The sequence below is a fragment of the Perca fluviatilis genome, chromosome 10, assembly GCF_010015445.1.
Source record: "Perca fluviatilis chromosome 10, GENO_Pfluv_1.0, whole genome shotgun sequence".
Classification (NCBI taxonomy): Eukaryota; Metazoa; Chordata; class Actinopteri; order Perciformes; family Percidae; genus Perca; species Perca fluviatilis.
The window spans coordinates 14,957,876-14,976,079 of record NC_053121.1 but is presented as its reverse complement, the minus strand read 5'-3'; the positions used below and the strand labels follow the sequence as shown (position 1 = coordinate 14,976,079).

The following is an 18,204-nucleotide window of genomic DNA, read 5'->3' as shown; positions in this document are numbered from 1 at the left end:
TATATCATATTATTGTTGTACCAACTTTAGGTAAATATAGGACATTCATCTTTCTGAGGCCCAACAGGAGACAGAAGTGGGGTGCACCCTTTCACCCTGAATGGTTCTTTAATGATTCATCTATGGAACCTAGGCACCCAGTCATTTATTTATTAGTTAAACTGGAGCACAGGGTAGATGTTCACAAAGCACCCAAGGCCTACTATCTCAGGTTTCTCTGCTCAGAGGCACAGTTTCTCTCTACTGCTCAGCCTCGTCTCTCAGATGTGATCTCTACTGCCTCCATATTGATAGAGCTCCGTTTCCATACCAACCATGCAAACTGGGAGATTACTAATCCCATTGTTTGGCCAGGAGGTCATCCATCTCAGACTCAATGCATTGTTACAACAGGCTGAGTGTGACACAGCATCATTTCTCCCACATGTGTGAATGTATCTGCACTCTGTGGCCTTACTTATCAGCTGCCTGACTATAGCGTGACGCCAACAGTGGGCAGGCGACGATGTCAGCATACTGTTAAGTGTTGGCACGTAGCTCGCACTGCCCTTTTCATCTGTGAGCAGGGGGAAAAAAATATATATTCAAATATTTCACTCGCTCCTTACACTGCGAAGGTTGATTTATTGCAGTAAGTATAACTGGCGTTTGATAACGATGCCAACGTATTCAGAAAAGAAATTCATTTGGAATGTGAAGATATATACAAATGGAGTAAGATACAGTCATCTTCCCAGCAATGTCTTTTCTGTCTTAACAAGCAAAGTTGTAGTTTGAGATTTTTTGTTGTTGTTGCTATGTATCATGTGTATAATAGGGAGTCAGATTAAAGCAGTGCCCATAGAAATAAAATGGATAGAAAGGACATTGAAGGGTTTGACTTGGTCATTTCACTAGTACAAAACAAAATGGCGATTTTCGTTAGTTGCCATGGTGACAACACACACTGTAAAGTGTGTCACAGCTCACTGGGAGGAGAGCGGGCCAGCGCAGCTCGGGAGATGTTCTCCGGAGCAGTGGGGAGTGAGAAGGAGGGACCATTAGACCCAGCAGCAACGGGTCAACGGGCCGCTAGTCTATATCCACTACGTTCCACTTCCGAGACTGCTCTGGTGCCACCGGAAATTCCGAAGGATGTCCCTCTTTTCGGCCTAGATGTCCCATTACCTTCCGCTTTCTTTGTGTTAGAACATCCAATCGATTTATGAAGACTATGGTTAACGGCTCCTCAGATCTCTGTAGGGTAAATCCAGACAGCTAGCTAGACTATCTGTCCAATGTTTGGAGTTTTCTCTTGCACGACTAAAACAACTTTAGAACGTACAAAGGTTCCACCAAAACAAGTTCCTTCCCGAGGCTATTTTGCAGCAGCACCGTGCCTCCGTCCTTCGCTTAGGCCGGTTACACACTGCCTGCGTGGCGTGAGTGTGGCGTTTCTGTTGCGTGTCAGCTACATGGATTTTTCTGTCTTTACACACCAGAAACGTGTCTGACGCGGTGCTGCTGCTGCCTTGTCTGGACACATGTATGTTTCCCATTGATAAAATGAAATACCATGTTAAACATAAATATATACTGATTTGATTACAGCAAAGACAACACCGGCAGTATTGACGAAAAACAAAATAGGCTACAGAATATTTCGTTCAGACTTTCAAACATTAACATGTCATTTATTAATATGTATTTGTGTCTAAATGACAAATAAACATATTTTCCTATTCTATTTTGCCTAGAAACGCTTCCAACACGCTTGCATGTTGCGTGAAAAATAGGCGTTGTTTCTATTTCTAGCAGGCACGCGTTTTCGGCAGCTGCCACGCTCACACGACGCAGCCAGCGTGTAACCGGCCTTAGTGGCGCCCAAGACAATTGTGATTGGTTTAAAGAAATGCCAATAAACCAGAGCACGTTTTTCTCCCATCAAGGAATGCTGTGTGGACTAGCCAGACCCTCCTCCGCAGCGCTGTGGAGGAAGGTCTGGCAATGCAAGACTAGTGGACTGTTAGACCCAGCATCAGTGGTTCAGAGGACTGTTAGACCCAGCACGCTGTTGGGCTCATTTTCTGTAACCAATGCTGCACGAAAGCACGGTGGAACCAGCAAGCCTGCCCGCCTGCCAGCACACCAGCGGATGGCTGGCTAGTTAGTAAGATAGCTTGCTAACTCCATGCCCACATGGCACAACATTTGGTGATAGCGATGTGCTTTCCTACGCTGTGACAAAACATTTACCGGTATTTGTTAAATTTGACTCATTTAGCAGCTGACTCTCTTGTAAATTTACTACTCCACTGCTTGTTTTGCCGCCAAACCTCCCCTCTGTGACTTTCTGCCATAGACAGTTAAACAAATGGACACAGCGACGCCGTAGACTTCGACGGAGACCAGTGAAGTCAGTTAGAAGCACCGGTGATGGCTGAACGTTCTGCGCAGCCTCAAACTGAGCTTGACGACGTAGATGTGACGTGAGCAACCTAAAAGTTGTAAGTCTTCTGGTAGCTGTGCCAAGAGAAATCTCAATCATTTCAAATCTTGCCACATACCGAAGTATTTCCAATCCATCAAAACGTTGCTGAAATATTTTGTTCCGTTGCTTTCATGGACTCTCTCTATGGACTTCTCCCTTGACTGTATGCCTCCACGTCCCCCCGATTGCCTGCGAGCGTCTCCTGACTATACGGTAATTTCTCTACTGTGCGACAGAAAGTTGCATGGTCATGACGCAATCGTTAGCCTATTTTTACAAAAACGGCTGCTACGGGGCCATAACGTGAGATACAAGGTAATGGAGCCATTTATACATTGTTGTGGTTTTTTTTTTGAAGTAAACAATGGACAAATAGAGTCTTTAAATGCTTCAGATGTAAAGTTATTTGCTGTCAAAGTGATGCTAAAATGAGTCAATGGAATGCTAGCAGAAGGTGATGGCATGTTAGCCTCAGAGTCTCTCCATAGGAGGTACGCTTTCCGGATGCTCGCTTACCCCCTTGCTTTCTGCAAGTCGGTTTATACCTAAGAGGCTACTACAGTGCCTTGCGAAAGTATTCGGCCCCCTTGAACATTTCAACCTTTTGCCACATTTCAGGCCTCAAACATAAAGATATAAAACTGTAATTTTTTGTGAAGAATCAACAACAAGTGGGTCCCAATTATGAAGTGGAACGAAATTCATTGGCTAATTCAAACTTTTTTAACAAATAAAAACTGAAAAGGGGGTGCAAAATTATTCAGCCCCTTTACTTTCAGTGCAGCAAACTCTTTCCGGAAGTTCAGTGAGGATCTCTGAATGATCCAATGTTGACCTAAATGACTAATGATGATAAATAGAATCCAGCTGTGTGTAATCAAGTCTCCGTATAAATGCACCTGCTCTGTGATAGTCTCAGAGGTCCGTGTAAAGCGCAGAGAGCATCATGAAGAACAAGGAACACACCAGGCAGGTCCGAGATTACTGTTGTGGGAGAAGTTTAAAGCCGGATTTGGATACAAAAAGATTTCCCAAGCTTTAAACATCCCAAGGAGCACTGTGCAAGCGATAATATTGAAATGGAAGGAGTATCAGACCACTACAAATCTACGCAGACCCGGCCGTCCCTCTAAACTTTCAGCTCATACAATGAGAAGACTGATCAGAGATGCAGCCAAGAGGCCCATGATCACTCTGGATGAACTGCAGAGATCTACAGCTGAGGTGGGAGACTCTGTCCATAGGACAACAATCAGTCGTATACTGCACAAATCTGGCCTTTATGGAAGAGTGGCAAGAAGAAAGTCATTTCTTAAAGATATCCATAAAAGTGTCGTTTAAAGTTTGCCAAAAGCACCAGGGCGGAGACACACCAAACATGGAAGAAGGTGCTCTGGTCAGGTGAAACCAAAATCGAACTTTTGGCAACAATGCAAAACTTTATGATTGGCGTAAAAGCAACACAGCTCATCACCCTGAACACACCATCCCCACTGTCAAACATGGTGGTGGCAGCATCATGGTTTGGGCCTGCTTTTCTTCAGCAGGGACAGGGAAGATGGTTAAAATTGATGGGAAGATGGATGGAGCCAAATACAGGACCATTCTGGAAGAAAACCTGATGGAGTCTGCAAAAGACCTGAGACTGGGACGGAGATTTGTCTTCCAACAAGACAATGATCCAAAACATAAAGCAAAATCTACAATGGAATGGTTCACAAATAAACATATCCAGGTGTTAGAATGGCCAAGTCAAAGTCCAGACCTGAATCCAATCGAGAATCTGTGGAAAGAACTGAAAACTGCTGTTCACAAACGCTCTCCATCCAACCTCACTGAGCTCGAGCGCTGTTTTGCAAGGAGGAATGGGCAAAAATGTCAGTCTCTCGATGTGCAAAAAAAAAAAAACCCCAAAAAAAATACACAAATAAAAAAAAAAAAAAAAGGGACAAAATAAAAAAAAAAAAAAAAGGAAAAAAATTATAATACTAATAAAAACCCACTTTCAGTTTTTTATTTGTTTAAAAGGTTTGAAATATCCAATGAATTTCGTTCCACTTCATGATTGTGTCCCACTTGTTGTTGATTCTTCACAAAAAATTACAGTTTTATATCTTTATGTTTGAGGCCTGAAATGTGGCAAAAGGTCGAAAAGTTCAAGGGGGCCGAATACTTTCGCAAGGCACTGTATAAAGATGGGGGAGTCACAAGAGACAGACTTTAAAAAGAATGGTTAAAATCGAAGAGGATATGACATCCTGACTTTTAGACCCTCATCTGGGTAAAAAAAAAAAATGCTGGATTTCGAATAATGCAACTTGATAGTGTTTTTCACGCAGAATGAGATGACACTTATGACATCATCTGGTTAATTTTTTTCAAACTTTGGAAAGGTCCACTACAGCAACAGAGGACATTATTGTGTTCACAGGCTGAGTAGCACTCCTCGTGATGACTAATCCTCAGTGGAGTCCTCCTTTAATATAAAACTTATTCAACCCGTTGTTCCTTATGAGATTGTTTGTAGACAAAGTGTGTAGTTCCTGTAATCCAAGAGAATAATAGGAAGTTAGGAGACTTTGGATTCACATTTCAAATCAAAATCTGACACATCAAATGCTTTATACCTAACCATTCATTTCATCTTTCACAACATGTGTAGCTTCAACCAAGTAACTCAACTCACCTCTATTCAAAATCAAATACTACAGTAGACCACCTGCTCCCATCAGCTGCATTTGGGTATGATAAAAAGATAGATATCACCACCCAGTGGTCATTTGGTATCACTACACACTTGAGACGACTTGTTTAGAGCTGTGACACTGTGGCAGAATACACTGAACTACATAGGTATGCATATTACAGAGGCTGTATGATATGTTATGTGGTTATGTTAAGCCTTTCTTCTTCCCTGCCACACTGCAGCCAAATAAAATAAAGTAAAAAAAAAAAGAATACGAGGGCAAGATTTGTGTGTCCAGTTCCCACACATAGCTAGCACAAAAGCACCTCAGGACACTAAACTTTCCCCTTGAATGACTTAAAGCTCCAAAACAACAGTCTGGATGTCTATCTTTCAAATCAGAGCACTGTCTAAATGTTTAGTGAGGCAACGTACACTGTTGGGTCAACTCATAAAAACTGACACCCTGAACCACCCCAAGCATTGCATACAATCCAGGGCCCGCTGACGTAAATGTTTAGGCCCTTTGCAATAGGGAGGATATTTCCAGTCCTTGAAACTTTAAACACAGCCCATATTTCACTGTCAAGAAATGACGCGGCAAGTCAAACGAGAACAGGGTGTCTTTTAACTTGTGCGTATACCTGAGACGATGAGGCCTTCTCTGCTAACCTGCTCGTTGAATGTTTTACCACTGAATGTTTCGTCCTCTTGTATGAATTCTTCCTCTGATGCTGGGCCACAAGAACATGTCACACTTTTATACTACTTCAATGTAAATACAAAATATATTGATGGACGCAACATGTAGAAAATACAGACAAAAATATTTTAATGATAACAAGATACATCTGACTTCATGAGTCGTTAAGATATTTATAGGATCATATGCTCAATGTCTTACAGGTGGGTTACAAACTTCTAGACCATGTTCTGTAATTTCAACAGTGAAAGCAGAGTCCTTGTGCTGAACGGAGAAAAACACGTAACATGGTGATGGAGCACTAACAGTACCGGAAACATGGTTAGTTTTATTTTCCTCTGAACACATAAAGAAAAGCCATTCAAGCCACTACATTATTACAAAAAGCCATATCAAACCTAATGACAAGAGAGCTGAACAGATTGTCACTTTACACACATACAGTACATTCTCAATAGGATTAGCTTATGTCTCATGCTGGGATGTCACAGGAATCCCAACTTCCACAACAGAATAAAAAAAAAAAAGCCTGAAAAGCCTCGCTGATGATTCAAACCCTCGGAGCTTAAAATAGTCTTTGAATGATTGGTATTGGGAGAAAAACACTGTGAATACAACAGGAAAAATAAAAAGTGAAAACAAAAAAAACAAACATTAATTGAGCCTCAAAATCTGAGCAGGTTTTTTTCTTTTTGCACCAATCGTTCCCCAGCATGTGGTGTAGTGTGCTCACAAACTGCACTTCCACCGCTAAAAGCGAGCGACTGGCCTGAAATGGTCAAAAGCCTGTGTTTGTGACCTAAAGGAGAGAAAGAAGAAGAGTACTAGGAGAAGTTAAGATGGAGTGAATCCTCACATAAAAAAAAAAAGTTTTCTCACTCCATTTTGCTCCACTCCTCTCTGCCTCTCTGTGTTGCTGGCTCTTGGCTGTGGCCCAGAGGAATTCTCTGGTGGCCTCAGTAAATATAACATTTAGAATAACAGCACCAGAGCCCCCGTGTGTGGACTTAACCCAGTTCCTGGTTACTTGCTGCGTTGCCTGTGGCTCTAACGGGTAGAATAACAGGCCTTCATGTCTCTCCTGACCTAGGTAAGGGACCAGAGAGGAATAAGGGCTAATTTAGAGGGGCCAGAGATCTCAAGGGTTTCTGTCATGCCTCTTCATTGCCCACTGGGACACAACAAAAGGGGTAACATTGATCTGAAGATGGGGCTCAATCTGGTCCTAAGGAGCAAAAGGCTTGGTTTTACCATACCAGCGTTGGTGAACTGAAATATCCCAGTAAGGTCTGATTAGAGGGTAACTCTGGTAACCCGTTTTTTTTTTTTCCCTAACTGCAGCGGTCCAACACAAACTGAAAATCATCCAAAGTGCAAAATCTAAGACTTCTGTGGCTCAACATCATCGTAAAATAGCTCAACATTAAATCTCCCCCGACGACACAGTATCATCCATTCACTTAAATCACAGAGAAGCGGTCACTGTGGACAATTACAAGTTTAGGCACCTTGATGTGTGTGATTTTACATGTGAAAGGTCTCGATTGAACATCCTCTCTTTGCTGCAGTTCACCGATATCTAACAGTTAGATGGAAAACCAACTCAAAGAGAATGTATAACAATTTGCCAGTTTGATTCTTAAAAGAACAATGACATCTCCTGAAGCTATAAACGCGACATGAATCTGTAATGTCACTGAGACACAGCTTCTGATCAACAATGAATGAGAGCAACGTGATACTTTTTGCATCACGTCAGAGTTGCACTCATGCCCGTGAAACAAAACGAGTCCGTGTTCGTCTCCCATTCATTGCTGCCCAGACAGCAGTGCTTGATGACATCGGAGATCAGTCTTGGCTCTCTTATTTCTAGCTTTATGAGAGACTTATTAATACATACACGTGTGAAATAACTGTCCATATTCATAGTATTACATTTGCATCCGCTTTAGAGTGGATTTTCACTTTAAGAATGCACAAGTTTGTTGGCTTCGTGGCCATCATGCACTACAATTCATATGTGCCAGAACTGGACTTGAAACCTGTACAATTTGTATTTGATCAAGTATCTATAATTATAATACACATCTCCACTTTGAAACAAAAATGGTGTATGTTACATATCTACAGACCAATGTGTGATGGGTGCAATACTGTGAAGGGAACAGACAGCACACCATATACTACGTCATGTATAGCATATCAGTATTGCATATTGAAACTATATTTATACATGTTTATATAAATATAGATAAGTATATTTCTATGTACATTTTGATACTTCAACATTGCATACAGAATAAAATAAATAATACAAATATAATCAAATCGTACAGTAAGTATGATTTGAGAAATGCTATATTAGAGCCAAAATAGTCCTAACAGCTGAAATAATCATGAAAATAACAATTATTATAGAATTTTTTTTTTTTTAAATCATGGCCTACAGTCTGGCATAACAGTACAAGCTACACCACAATTACCCTGCAAATTTACCATGTGGGACTGCTGGAATGACTAGAGAGGGTGGAATAAGGACAGGAAAAGTTGGGCTTGTTTCCTTCTGCTCAGTCCGTCTGGGAATATGTGTTTGTGTGTGTGTGTGTGTGTGAGTGGGGGGGAGGGGGCAAGTGTGTGTTCTTGTGTGGAGGTGTGCATAAGTCTGCAAGTGTGGTTCTTTAATGTTGTGTGGGGGGGGGGGGGTCAAAGGTCGGGGCAGTCTCCTGTGCTTTCACCTCCGGATGCCGGTGGCCTCGGGGTCTTCCTGCTCAGCCACGACTCCGGCCTCTGGGCTCTGGCGCCGGGGTCCCTGACTGCGACTGCGTGGGTGAGCGTTGAAGCCGGCCTTCGCGGGTTTGTCCTTGTCGCCTTGCCGCGGAGGGCGGGGGTGCTCCGGCTCAGGGTGGGAGGGCGGCGGGCGGCGGTGGTGTTCGGCGGCGGAGCCGGCGGGAGACGGGGCGAGGGAGGAGCAGAGGCTCAGGCTGTCGCACAGAGCCCCCCAGTTCTGCTCGCACTGTAGCCGGACGCTCCGTGTCAACGCCTCCTTCACCTCCTCTCCGCAGCTCAGAAGAATGTTCACCAGCTCCACGTACGGGCTGGGCAGAGAGAGGCAGAGAACTCACATGAAGCTCGTGATTTCATGTTTGGAAGCACAAAACATCTAGGTCTAGGAAACGACAGGAATAAATGGGATGGTACTATTACTATAAATGGAAGAACAGAACTGGATTAAACTGGCAGAAGAGTCCAGGGAAGGTAAACAATCAGAGATTAAAAAAAAAAAAAAAGAGAAGGGACAGGCTAGAGGAAATATATCCAAGCATGCTGTCCAGAGCAGCCACTCACCCTTTAGGGAAGAGATCTTGGAAATGGATCATCTCCACCATGACGGCCACATTCTCCTTAGCAGCAGAGCACAGGTTGTGTTTGATATAGCACTCTCTCTGGAGCTGAAACACCATCTCTTTAATGGACACACACTTCCTGCTGATACAGCTGAACTTGTGCCGTAGCCCATGCGCCATACATTTCAGAGCATCCTTGATGAAGGACTTCCCCTATTTACACACAGAGACACGACTGTTCTCAACACAAAGTCCCTTGAAGTTGTTGAAACCTGAGAGTTCACTCATCAGCCAAAGAACACCACCCCCTGTTGGCTATGACTGTTACTTTAACTTCTATATTACTTACACTTAATAGTTTTGGTACTTTGAAGATGTTGTGCACCTGTTTTCAGCAGTGTTCAGGAGTGGATGTGCAGTTGCGCTGAAACAAGTGTAACTATACGCTTTGAATACAGAAAGTGGTGATGAACTTCCGAATGAATAGCAGCAAATTCTGTTATTCTGCTGCTGAAATATGCCAACGATTCCTAAAATGTGACCCTGTATGTTAAAACCCAAGTCTGGCTTGGCTTGGCAGGGCTTCAGCCTCTGTATATATGGAAAGGGAGATAACTAGGCATCTGGCCAACTGGCTCATGACCCTCGGTCCTATAACTGTACATGCACCAGTCCACTCAGAGGGAAGTGAACTTCCCAAGAGAGGAAAGAGATTATGAGATTAGTGTATGTAAGTATGATCGCACTTCTAGGAAAAGTAATATGTTTCGAGGTATGCAGAGGGAATTAAAAAAAAGCACAAAGTTAACAAACCTGTCCATAGATGACGAGTGTGCAGCAGCGAACCAGGGAAATGGAAAAAGGAATGTTGCCTCTGGTTACACCTTTTTTATTTTATTTTTTTTAAAACACACAGACAGACTAGTTTAGTACCTGAGAGTCAAATTTGCCAGCGTTGTGCAGGAACGTCATGCAGATTTCCTGTAGCCCTCGTATCTCGCAGGAGTTATTCTCAAAGCACTCAAACACACCACAGCCGACATCCCCTGCACTCACCAGGCAGTGCTGGATCTCAGCTGGAAAGAGAGAACAGGTTAGGGGGAGGGACCTTATCATCTGTTCACAGCAAGGACAGCAGCAGATTGTTACAGGCGCGTTGGCAACAAAGACCGTACGGCTTGAAGGCACAACTCCAATCAGGTTGCTACACAAATCACGAAAGCTGATGTGGCGTATAACTATTTCCACAGACACAGGCGGTCGCTCGTGTGTTCATGACCAAGAGTCCAAGAGAGAGAGAAAGGATGCAGGGCGGCTGGAGGGTGGAGGGTGGAGGGTGGGGAGTCTAATTTCCCAAGCTGAGGGGTTCCTGCAGAGGAACACTTGGTGACAGATATTACTGTGTCATTCTGCACCACAATTCATCTGCACTGCCTAGCATTGAGATGGGATGGTGCATTGCAGATACAACCTTGACTACTTGTGGGTGAAACACAAATGCAGTCATTTCTATTGTCTGTCAACTAAATGTGCATCAACAAGTCTCTCGTTATTGCATTCAAGTATAAACTGAGATTGCTCTGAAATGGCAATATTTAAAAGGTGCATCAATAGCTACAGGAGAGGGTACAAAAGCAGCAATGCAGGCAAGAAAAAATTAATAAATTGGGAAATATGAAAGTATATGTCATGTGAATACATAATATCAGCTCCTGCACACCACTCGCTCGCTCTCAAGTGTCCCTTTCTCTTTACTGTGGCCATGAAAGACAGAAATGACCATGTGAAAGTGAAGGTCTCTCTCTTTTAACCCCAAATTGCTGTCCATGAGCATGTATTATGAGACCTGTCACAGAAACCTGTCACAGACAAACTGCTGCTTATACCCTATGTGACATTGTTTTACTCTTAAGTTAATATGGCAAATTGCAGGTTAGGTTGGCAGCCAACAGGCCATACACAGCTTGGCTATGAGAGCCCAACTGTTGACTTAAGTAAAACATAATTACACGCGTGGTTTGCCTTGAAGGTGATTACTGATGGGCGTTAAGAACATTTTTTCTTCAGTCGGAAGTGCGCACCAGTTGCGTAAAAAAAATAAATAAAAAAAAGACAGCAAATAAAAGGATTGAATGAGACTTATTAGAAATCACGCTTTGTCAACAAGGACCCTCTGTTGTGTGGGGGGGGGGGGCAGTATTAGGGGGAAAGGGAAGAGCTTCTGCGGGGGTTTGTATGCACTGAGTTGAACTTTAGTACGCAGGAAAAGTGAGCCGCTGTCAGCAGTGCTTGTTTTGGCATCACGGGAATGTGCTTGGATCGTACGAGCTTGGCCGCAACGTGCATTGAATTACACAGTGGTGTTACCAGCGTCTCTGCTGTGAAACCTTCACTGGAGTTCGTCCCAATGTTACAGTGTGGAGGCAAGACAACAATTGTCCTGTAATATTTTTGACACAGGTTCACATGGTGGGTCGCAAGTCACGCCGAGTATGAGGAACAAATCAGCCAGTAGCCTATAAAGGACGCTTCGGAGAGAATGGGGCAGCAGGCCAATGTGGTGTTTGTTAGTGCTTTGATTTAATGAGGCAAGACCCGTTTGTCTTCGTATGGTATTTAAAAGCAATATTTCCCGAAAGGATTGGTTCAAGGAATACACTCCTGCTCGCCTTCAGCGCTGACCAACCAACCACGCTACTACAACCATTACCGCTCTACCAAGCTGCTTGAACACATCATTCAATATTTAATTAATTATAAAATATAATATATAAAATTAATTAATAACATTTGAAGAGATAGCCTGGACAACATTTGCAAACCCCACATTTATCCCCCCCCCCAAAAAAAACCAACCCTGAAACTGTTACGCGGCACACGCGTATATAGGCTCCACCATGCAGCGCGCACGCACACCTAGATGCCCTGCCGTATTCATTACCTATTACCTTGTGCCATTCTATTAATAGTTTACTTACATATCGGATTTCTGTCAGAGTATTTACAAGATATCGTCTCTCTGAGTAATTGAAAAGGGTCACTCTTTCCCGTGCACCATAGCCGGCATTTAAGTTCAAAAGCAGCGGATTGCTCAAACCGCACGGACGAGTCCCCCCCCCCAGTATGGTTCCATTTGCAGCCACAGTAAACACGTGTACGGACAAACCCCGCGGAGACGTGCCAGCAGTTGCATCAACCAAGGACCTGCACATTCTTATTCTCTCCTGACACTTGTGGTTCCTACCTGTGTTCTGCAGGGAGAGGCGTCCTTTCTGGCTCGCTGGCTTCTCGGGGAGGCTGTCATGGATATCGATATTATCCGATCCCACCACTTGCTCCAGCACTGACAAAACCAGCAGCACCACGGCCAGTTTGACCAACATTGCGTCTCCGACAGTGTGCTCCGATTCCCAGCAAATATCCGGCAGTGTGTGCGCGCGCGCGCGCGCGTGTGTGTGAGTACGTGTGTGTGTGTGTGTGTGAGAGAGAGAGCGAGAGAGAGTGTGAGTGTGTGTGTGTGTGTGAGAGAGAGAGAGAGAGAGAGAGAGAGAGAGAGAGAGAGAGAGAGAGAGAGAGAGAGGGTTCGCCTTGGATCAGTGATCAGCGCAGCTGCAGCGTGGTGTCTTTTGGGGCAGCTGTGGGACTGAATGCATGAGCTGGAAGGGATGCTGCCTATATTTCTCAGAGCCCCGGGTGTCAATTTGGATGAAGGAGTTAAGCAGGTGTTGTCGGTTGGGGCTTCACAACCAATGAGAGACGCAGACATCCACGTCCAAGGTTTAAGGGGAGTGTCCAGTGGAAGTCTTTTGAAAGTCCCATTTTTTTTTTTTTTTTTTTTTGCAATAAAACTGGCGCTATAAAGCAATATTCGCGAGCAAGTTGACTGTGACAGTTTTCGGGTGATCAAGCAGCGTTTCACAAACCAAAATCGACACAAGTCAATCATATAACGTCCATAATGACTAGTGGACCTCCAATAACACAACATAGGCAATCTTTCAACAGCTTTTATGCTTTGCATATATTGCAAGATAACTTACAATTCCTGGTTGTTGTTGTTGTTGTTGTTGCAGCAGTGGAAAAGTCAATAGAAAGTCTGTTTTTTGCCTTTTTTTGGCTACAAGGCTAAGTAGAGCAGTATAGGATCAAGAAATACCAAGCTTGCCAGCAAACTGGCGAAAATGCAAGCATATGATGTCCAAGCACTCTACATAAAATAGGCTTAGCTTGTGGCTGTGTGTGTGTGTGTGTGTGTGGCTAAGTCATTAATAGTTGTAAGGTAGTAATTAAATTCAGTACAGCTTTAAAGCTGTCTGTAGCCATTGCTTTGACAGAAAGTAGGTGAAAAGTCTGCTATAACAGCAACACTCAATAAAACTGGATTATACCATTGTGCAATCAATGTTCTAATAATAATTATACACAAACAACAGGATGTCAGAACTCTATATGATAGTCTATATTGATCTATATTGATTAACTTGCAATACTTACAATTTGAAGCGCCTAAAAATAGAATGCCTTTAATAACTTTTTTTTTATGGGGAAGTGAATATGAAGGGGTCTGTTACACAATGCCCAGTTTAGTCTGTGACAATGAGGTCTGCTAACCACAGGGAGTGATCTAAGAATAGAGGACCAACCATTGGCAGTGTTGCACATTTGGAGACCTTAGAGGAATCTTTTTTCAAGAGCAACACTTGGATGGAGGATGCCATGTGCAAGCAAGAACATAAAGTCTCTGTCTTCGAAATGTTTCCAGTGAGCTAACTGCTGTTAGCTGTTACTACTCTCAGGTAAAGGCTTCTATAGGAGCCAGTGGTGCGATGCATGTCAGCATGTCGCTGCGTTGCACATCATGCCAGAGGGCCACTGGGGGACAGGAAATGGTACCGATGTCAGGAAACGACTATCAGGGTGCAGGGTGGGCATTTGCACTTGGGTCCCAAGCCTCTAGGGGGCCAAGTGCTTCTGATTGTTCCTTCCTTTTCTTAATTACAACATCGCAGGAGAGCAACCTCATAAACTTCCAGGCACTCATAGGCCTAACACGTACAGACAAATCCAGGCAATTCAGCCAATTTTCACCTAACCTGCATGCAAATTTACGACTCCCACTATGGCCACCCGCCCTACGAAGCAGCTCGATTGGTTGGGGTTAAGCATTTGACCTCGAGTGGTTAAGGTTAGGATAGCCGATTGGTCAGGGGATAGGACCTGAACAAATGGGGTTACCTTACCTTGCGTAAGCATGGACGCCTGGCCAATAAATGCTATTGAAGGGCGGGTCTTGGCGTGGCCAAAGTGGGATTTGTGATAGCGCAACCTGCATGTCCTTGGATTGTGGGAGGAAACTGGAGCAGCTGGAGGAAACCCAGGGAGACATATAGATGACATGCAAACTCCAAAAAACCCACATAGACAGTGTCTTCCTTATCTGTGGTGGTTTATTGTTAAAATTGTCAGGTTTGAAACAGACTTCAACTTTCATCATAGTGTGGCATTAATAATGAGGAAAGATGATGTGGTTTAGTGTCTGAGTGGGATTGGTGGGGGTGACCCTGACACAAATACGCCACTGCTCAGGCGCCCCATAAATGAACATGGGGAAACGATTGGCGTGTGTTGTGTGTGTGTGTGTGTGTGTGTGTGTGTGTGTGTGTGTGTGTGTGTGTGTGTGTGTGTGTGTGTGTGTGTGTGTGTGTGTGTGTGTGTGTGTCTCTCTCTATCAGTTTAATTGAGTTTTTAGTCAGTGGAATGAATTTTGGAGAAGTCACCACAACTGAGAAATGGGAGGTATTTTGGCCAGGAGATGGTGCAGTGTAGGAAACTGCAACATTTCAATATTCCCATTATATTCTTTTGGTGGACTTTGTCTGCATGGATTTATGATGATATTGTCTTACTTTTGTATTCTGTCCTCATGATATTACACTAATACAAATATTAGTTTTCATAGTATGGTCTGATCTTACTTTAATATAATATAGCATCAATAATCTCCTCAATAAAAAAAGTTGTTCCAGTCTGTGTGCCACACATTGGCTTAAGCTTGAGCACAGAACGGAAATTGCAATACAGCAGTATTTTTAAAGTCCACTGGATTTCCAGCAGGCTCAAACAGGAGCGCACCGTCGCGCGCGTCTGGAGATGGGCTTGGAGCGTTTCCAGTTGTGCCTATACCACAAACTGGAATCTCCTGCTCAATTCACGTCTGTTAAAAGCTGCCCACGCTGTGAACACACCCTCGATTTTGCCCAATCAGTGTGCTACAGTGGACCAGAGTGCGTCATTGCTGCCTTCTGGTGCTGCATTTAAGTCATATGGGAAAAACTGCTGGAGGTCTTCAAACCGAGACTAACGACCTGAAGGGATTCAAGCATAAGTTAGTTATTAAAAGACTCTAATATTCCTCTTATTAGTATTTTTGTTCTAGCATTTTAAGGCACTTAGCAGACATTAGTGACTTATTAGTGTTTCACTTCTGAGTTTCACTTAAAGGTGCAGTAGGTAAGACTTATAAAACTAACTCTCTGTCATATGACCCTATGTTCAAGTAGAACTACATGAAACAGGTAATTAAAAAAAAATCTGCCTCCTCTGGCACCACCTACAGCCTGTAGTGTGATTTGCAAAAATCCACCACTTTCTATTCAGATGCACCAATTAGGGCCAGGCGGGGGTGTCTAACTGCATGTCAATCACTGCTCATGCACAGGCATTCATTCTCCCTCGTGGGGGGAGGGGCTTAGGAGACCGTTTTGGGCTTTAGCAGAAAGGGGGGAGGGACTGAGAAGTTGTTTTGTTTGTATTAAACTTCAATTAGCGTTTTTGACATAAATAAATCACTCAAGGTCCACTTACTAGCTTTTTCAGAATCACATTCATATTTCACAGTCTTCTTCAGTGGATGGAGAAAGCTTATCTTGGGCACGTCTCAACATATCTCCATGACAACAGAGCAATCCACCAAGGAAAAGCTGATAAGTGGACCTTGAGTTTTATTTTGTCAAGCTACAGTTGCCCAAATCTAGAATGAACAGTCATGCTTTACAGTTAGCATATTTTACTTTGTTACAACATTTAAATTCAGTTCAAGTTAACCTGTGTAGTTTTTGACCACTAGTGCTAAAGAGCATTTTTTTTCTATGAGTGGGTTTGTGCCAATGCGCCAATGTGCCAAGAGACCGTTGTATTGGGGGAAGAGCAGTATTAATTATGTGTCATGAAGGCATGATACCTGTTTGCTTATTAAGCCATTTTAATACTGCTCTTCCCCCAGTATGGTGGCCCAATCACATCATTAAAAAAAATCTTACTTGTTCACAAGAAAACTCCACAGGGCATCTTTAAAGGTGCTGTACTCGATAAAAAAAAAAAAAAAGGTGGTCTGGGATTGCCTCCACACGGGTCTCACAAACCCATCTCATCCTGATGCTTTGTGACAGCCCTCTGCGTGAGATACTGACACACAAGGCACTCACATGCACTAAAGCTGCAGACACACTGACCAGACGGCCGACCCTCGGCAGAAAAGGCAGTTGGACTGATCAGTCTCCCAGAGTTGGTCAAAAAAGTGCCTCGGAACCATAGCTGCCAACACTCCCGTTTTTACCTGGTTTCTCCCGTTTTTTAGCCCTATGCCCCGGACCCCTCCCGGTTTGATATTTCTCCCGGGAAACTCCCGTAATTTGCATGGTCCAAACTCCTTTAGCGAGCAGATAAAAATGGCAGCCACCTTGTGTTCCCGCAAAGAAATCGAAATAGAGCTGTAAATTTCAACAGTGTTGGGCGCAACAATTGCCATGCATCTTACCTAGTCATGTCGACAACCTCCACAGTTTTTACCCAGCACATTAAAACACAGCGGCACCATTGCAGAAAACGGGAAGCAAACTGAACTCAAGATGGCAATGTTGGTAGCACAGACTTACAGTACACTTAACAGTAACCCCGGCGCCCGCCATTGCCCGCACAAATCTCTCGGATTTTGAAAACCAAATGTTGGCAGGTATGCTCGGAACCCACCAAAGCAACGAGACGTAATACGTCTCCATAACAGCAGGCAGCGCTGTATTGTTCAAAAATGAACACCGACAGCTGATTGGACGAATGCGCCACGTTGGTCTGGTTTCTCCGGAAATTCAAAGACAGACTGTCATTGCGGCTTGTTCAGAATACAATCTCATATTGTACTAAAATAGTTCACCGAAACGTGTTTCTGAAAACATTTTAAGCGAGAAATAGGCCATGCAGTTGCTGAATCTGTCTTCATTTCAGATCAACAAAGATCAGTTTAAAAGATTTTCGTCAGATTTTGAGACTCTAAGTCACGCTCATTCTGCTCCCTGTTTCCGGGTTAGCACTCTACCAATCAGATGGGTCATTTGAGTCCGACTGCCGGCATTGCCCGCCCAGCCGATTATACATGTCAAATCGGCCAAAATGAAGACAGACGGCCCCTCGGATTATCGGCTTGGTGTGTCAGCGCCTTTACATGCACGCACTGCCAGACCGGCTATCAAAACAAAGAAACAGAGAAGCTTGGATTACAACACACACTTCATTCTCTGCTCAAGATGCCATTACTCTACTATATCTTCACATATTTTTTTACTGCTATATTAAAAGGAGCACGGCGATTTATTGGGACTTTAGCTTTTTCACCGTATCCCCCAGTGTTAGACAAGTCCATATATACCCTTCTCATCTCCGTGCATGTCGTAAACCCACCGCTAGCCTAGCTTAGCACAGATCCTGGAGGTAACCGGCTCCAACTAGCCTACTGCTCCCAATAAGTGACAAAATAACGGCAACATTTTCCTATTTACATGTTGTGATTTGTATAGTCACAGCATGTACAAATAACAAGGTCACGTGAGACGCAGCCATCTTCTAACTGTATACAAACTGGGAACTATATTCTCAGAAGGCGAAGCACTGCTACTTGGGCGGAGTGATTAGCACAACACCTGAAAAGCACCGTTGTTACTCTCTGCTC

The 18,204-nt window shown here is 43.6% G+C and overlaps 1 protein-coding gene across 1 annotated transcript; it reads right to left on the bottom strand.

Moving 5' to 3' along the window:
- Positions 1–5,971: 5,971 nt before the first annotated feature.
- On the bottom strand, positions 5,972–12,981 carry stc2a (stanniocalcin 2a). The gene is made up of 4 exons (XM_039813866.1): positions 12,448–12,981; positions 10,137–10,279; positions 9,205–9,416; positions 5,972–8,954 (listed from the first exon to the last, which is right to left on the bottom strand). The coding sequence occupies exons 1-4, from the start codon at positions 12,584–12,586 to the stop codon at positions 8,591–8,593; spliced, it is 858 nt and encodes a 285-aa protein (XP_039669800.1). The 5' UTR covers positions 12,587–12,981; the 3' UTR covers positions 5,972–8,590.
- Positions 12,982–18,204: the final 5,223 nt, after the last annotated feature.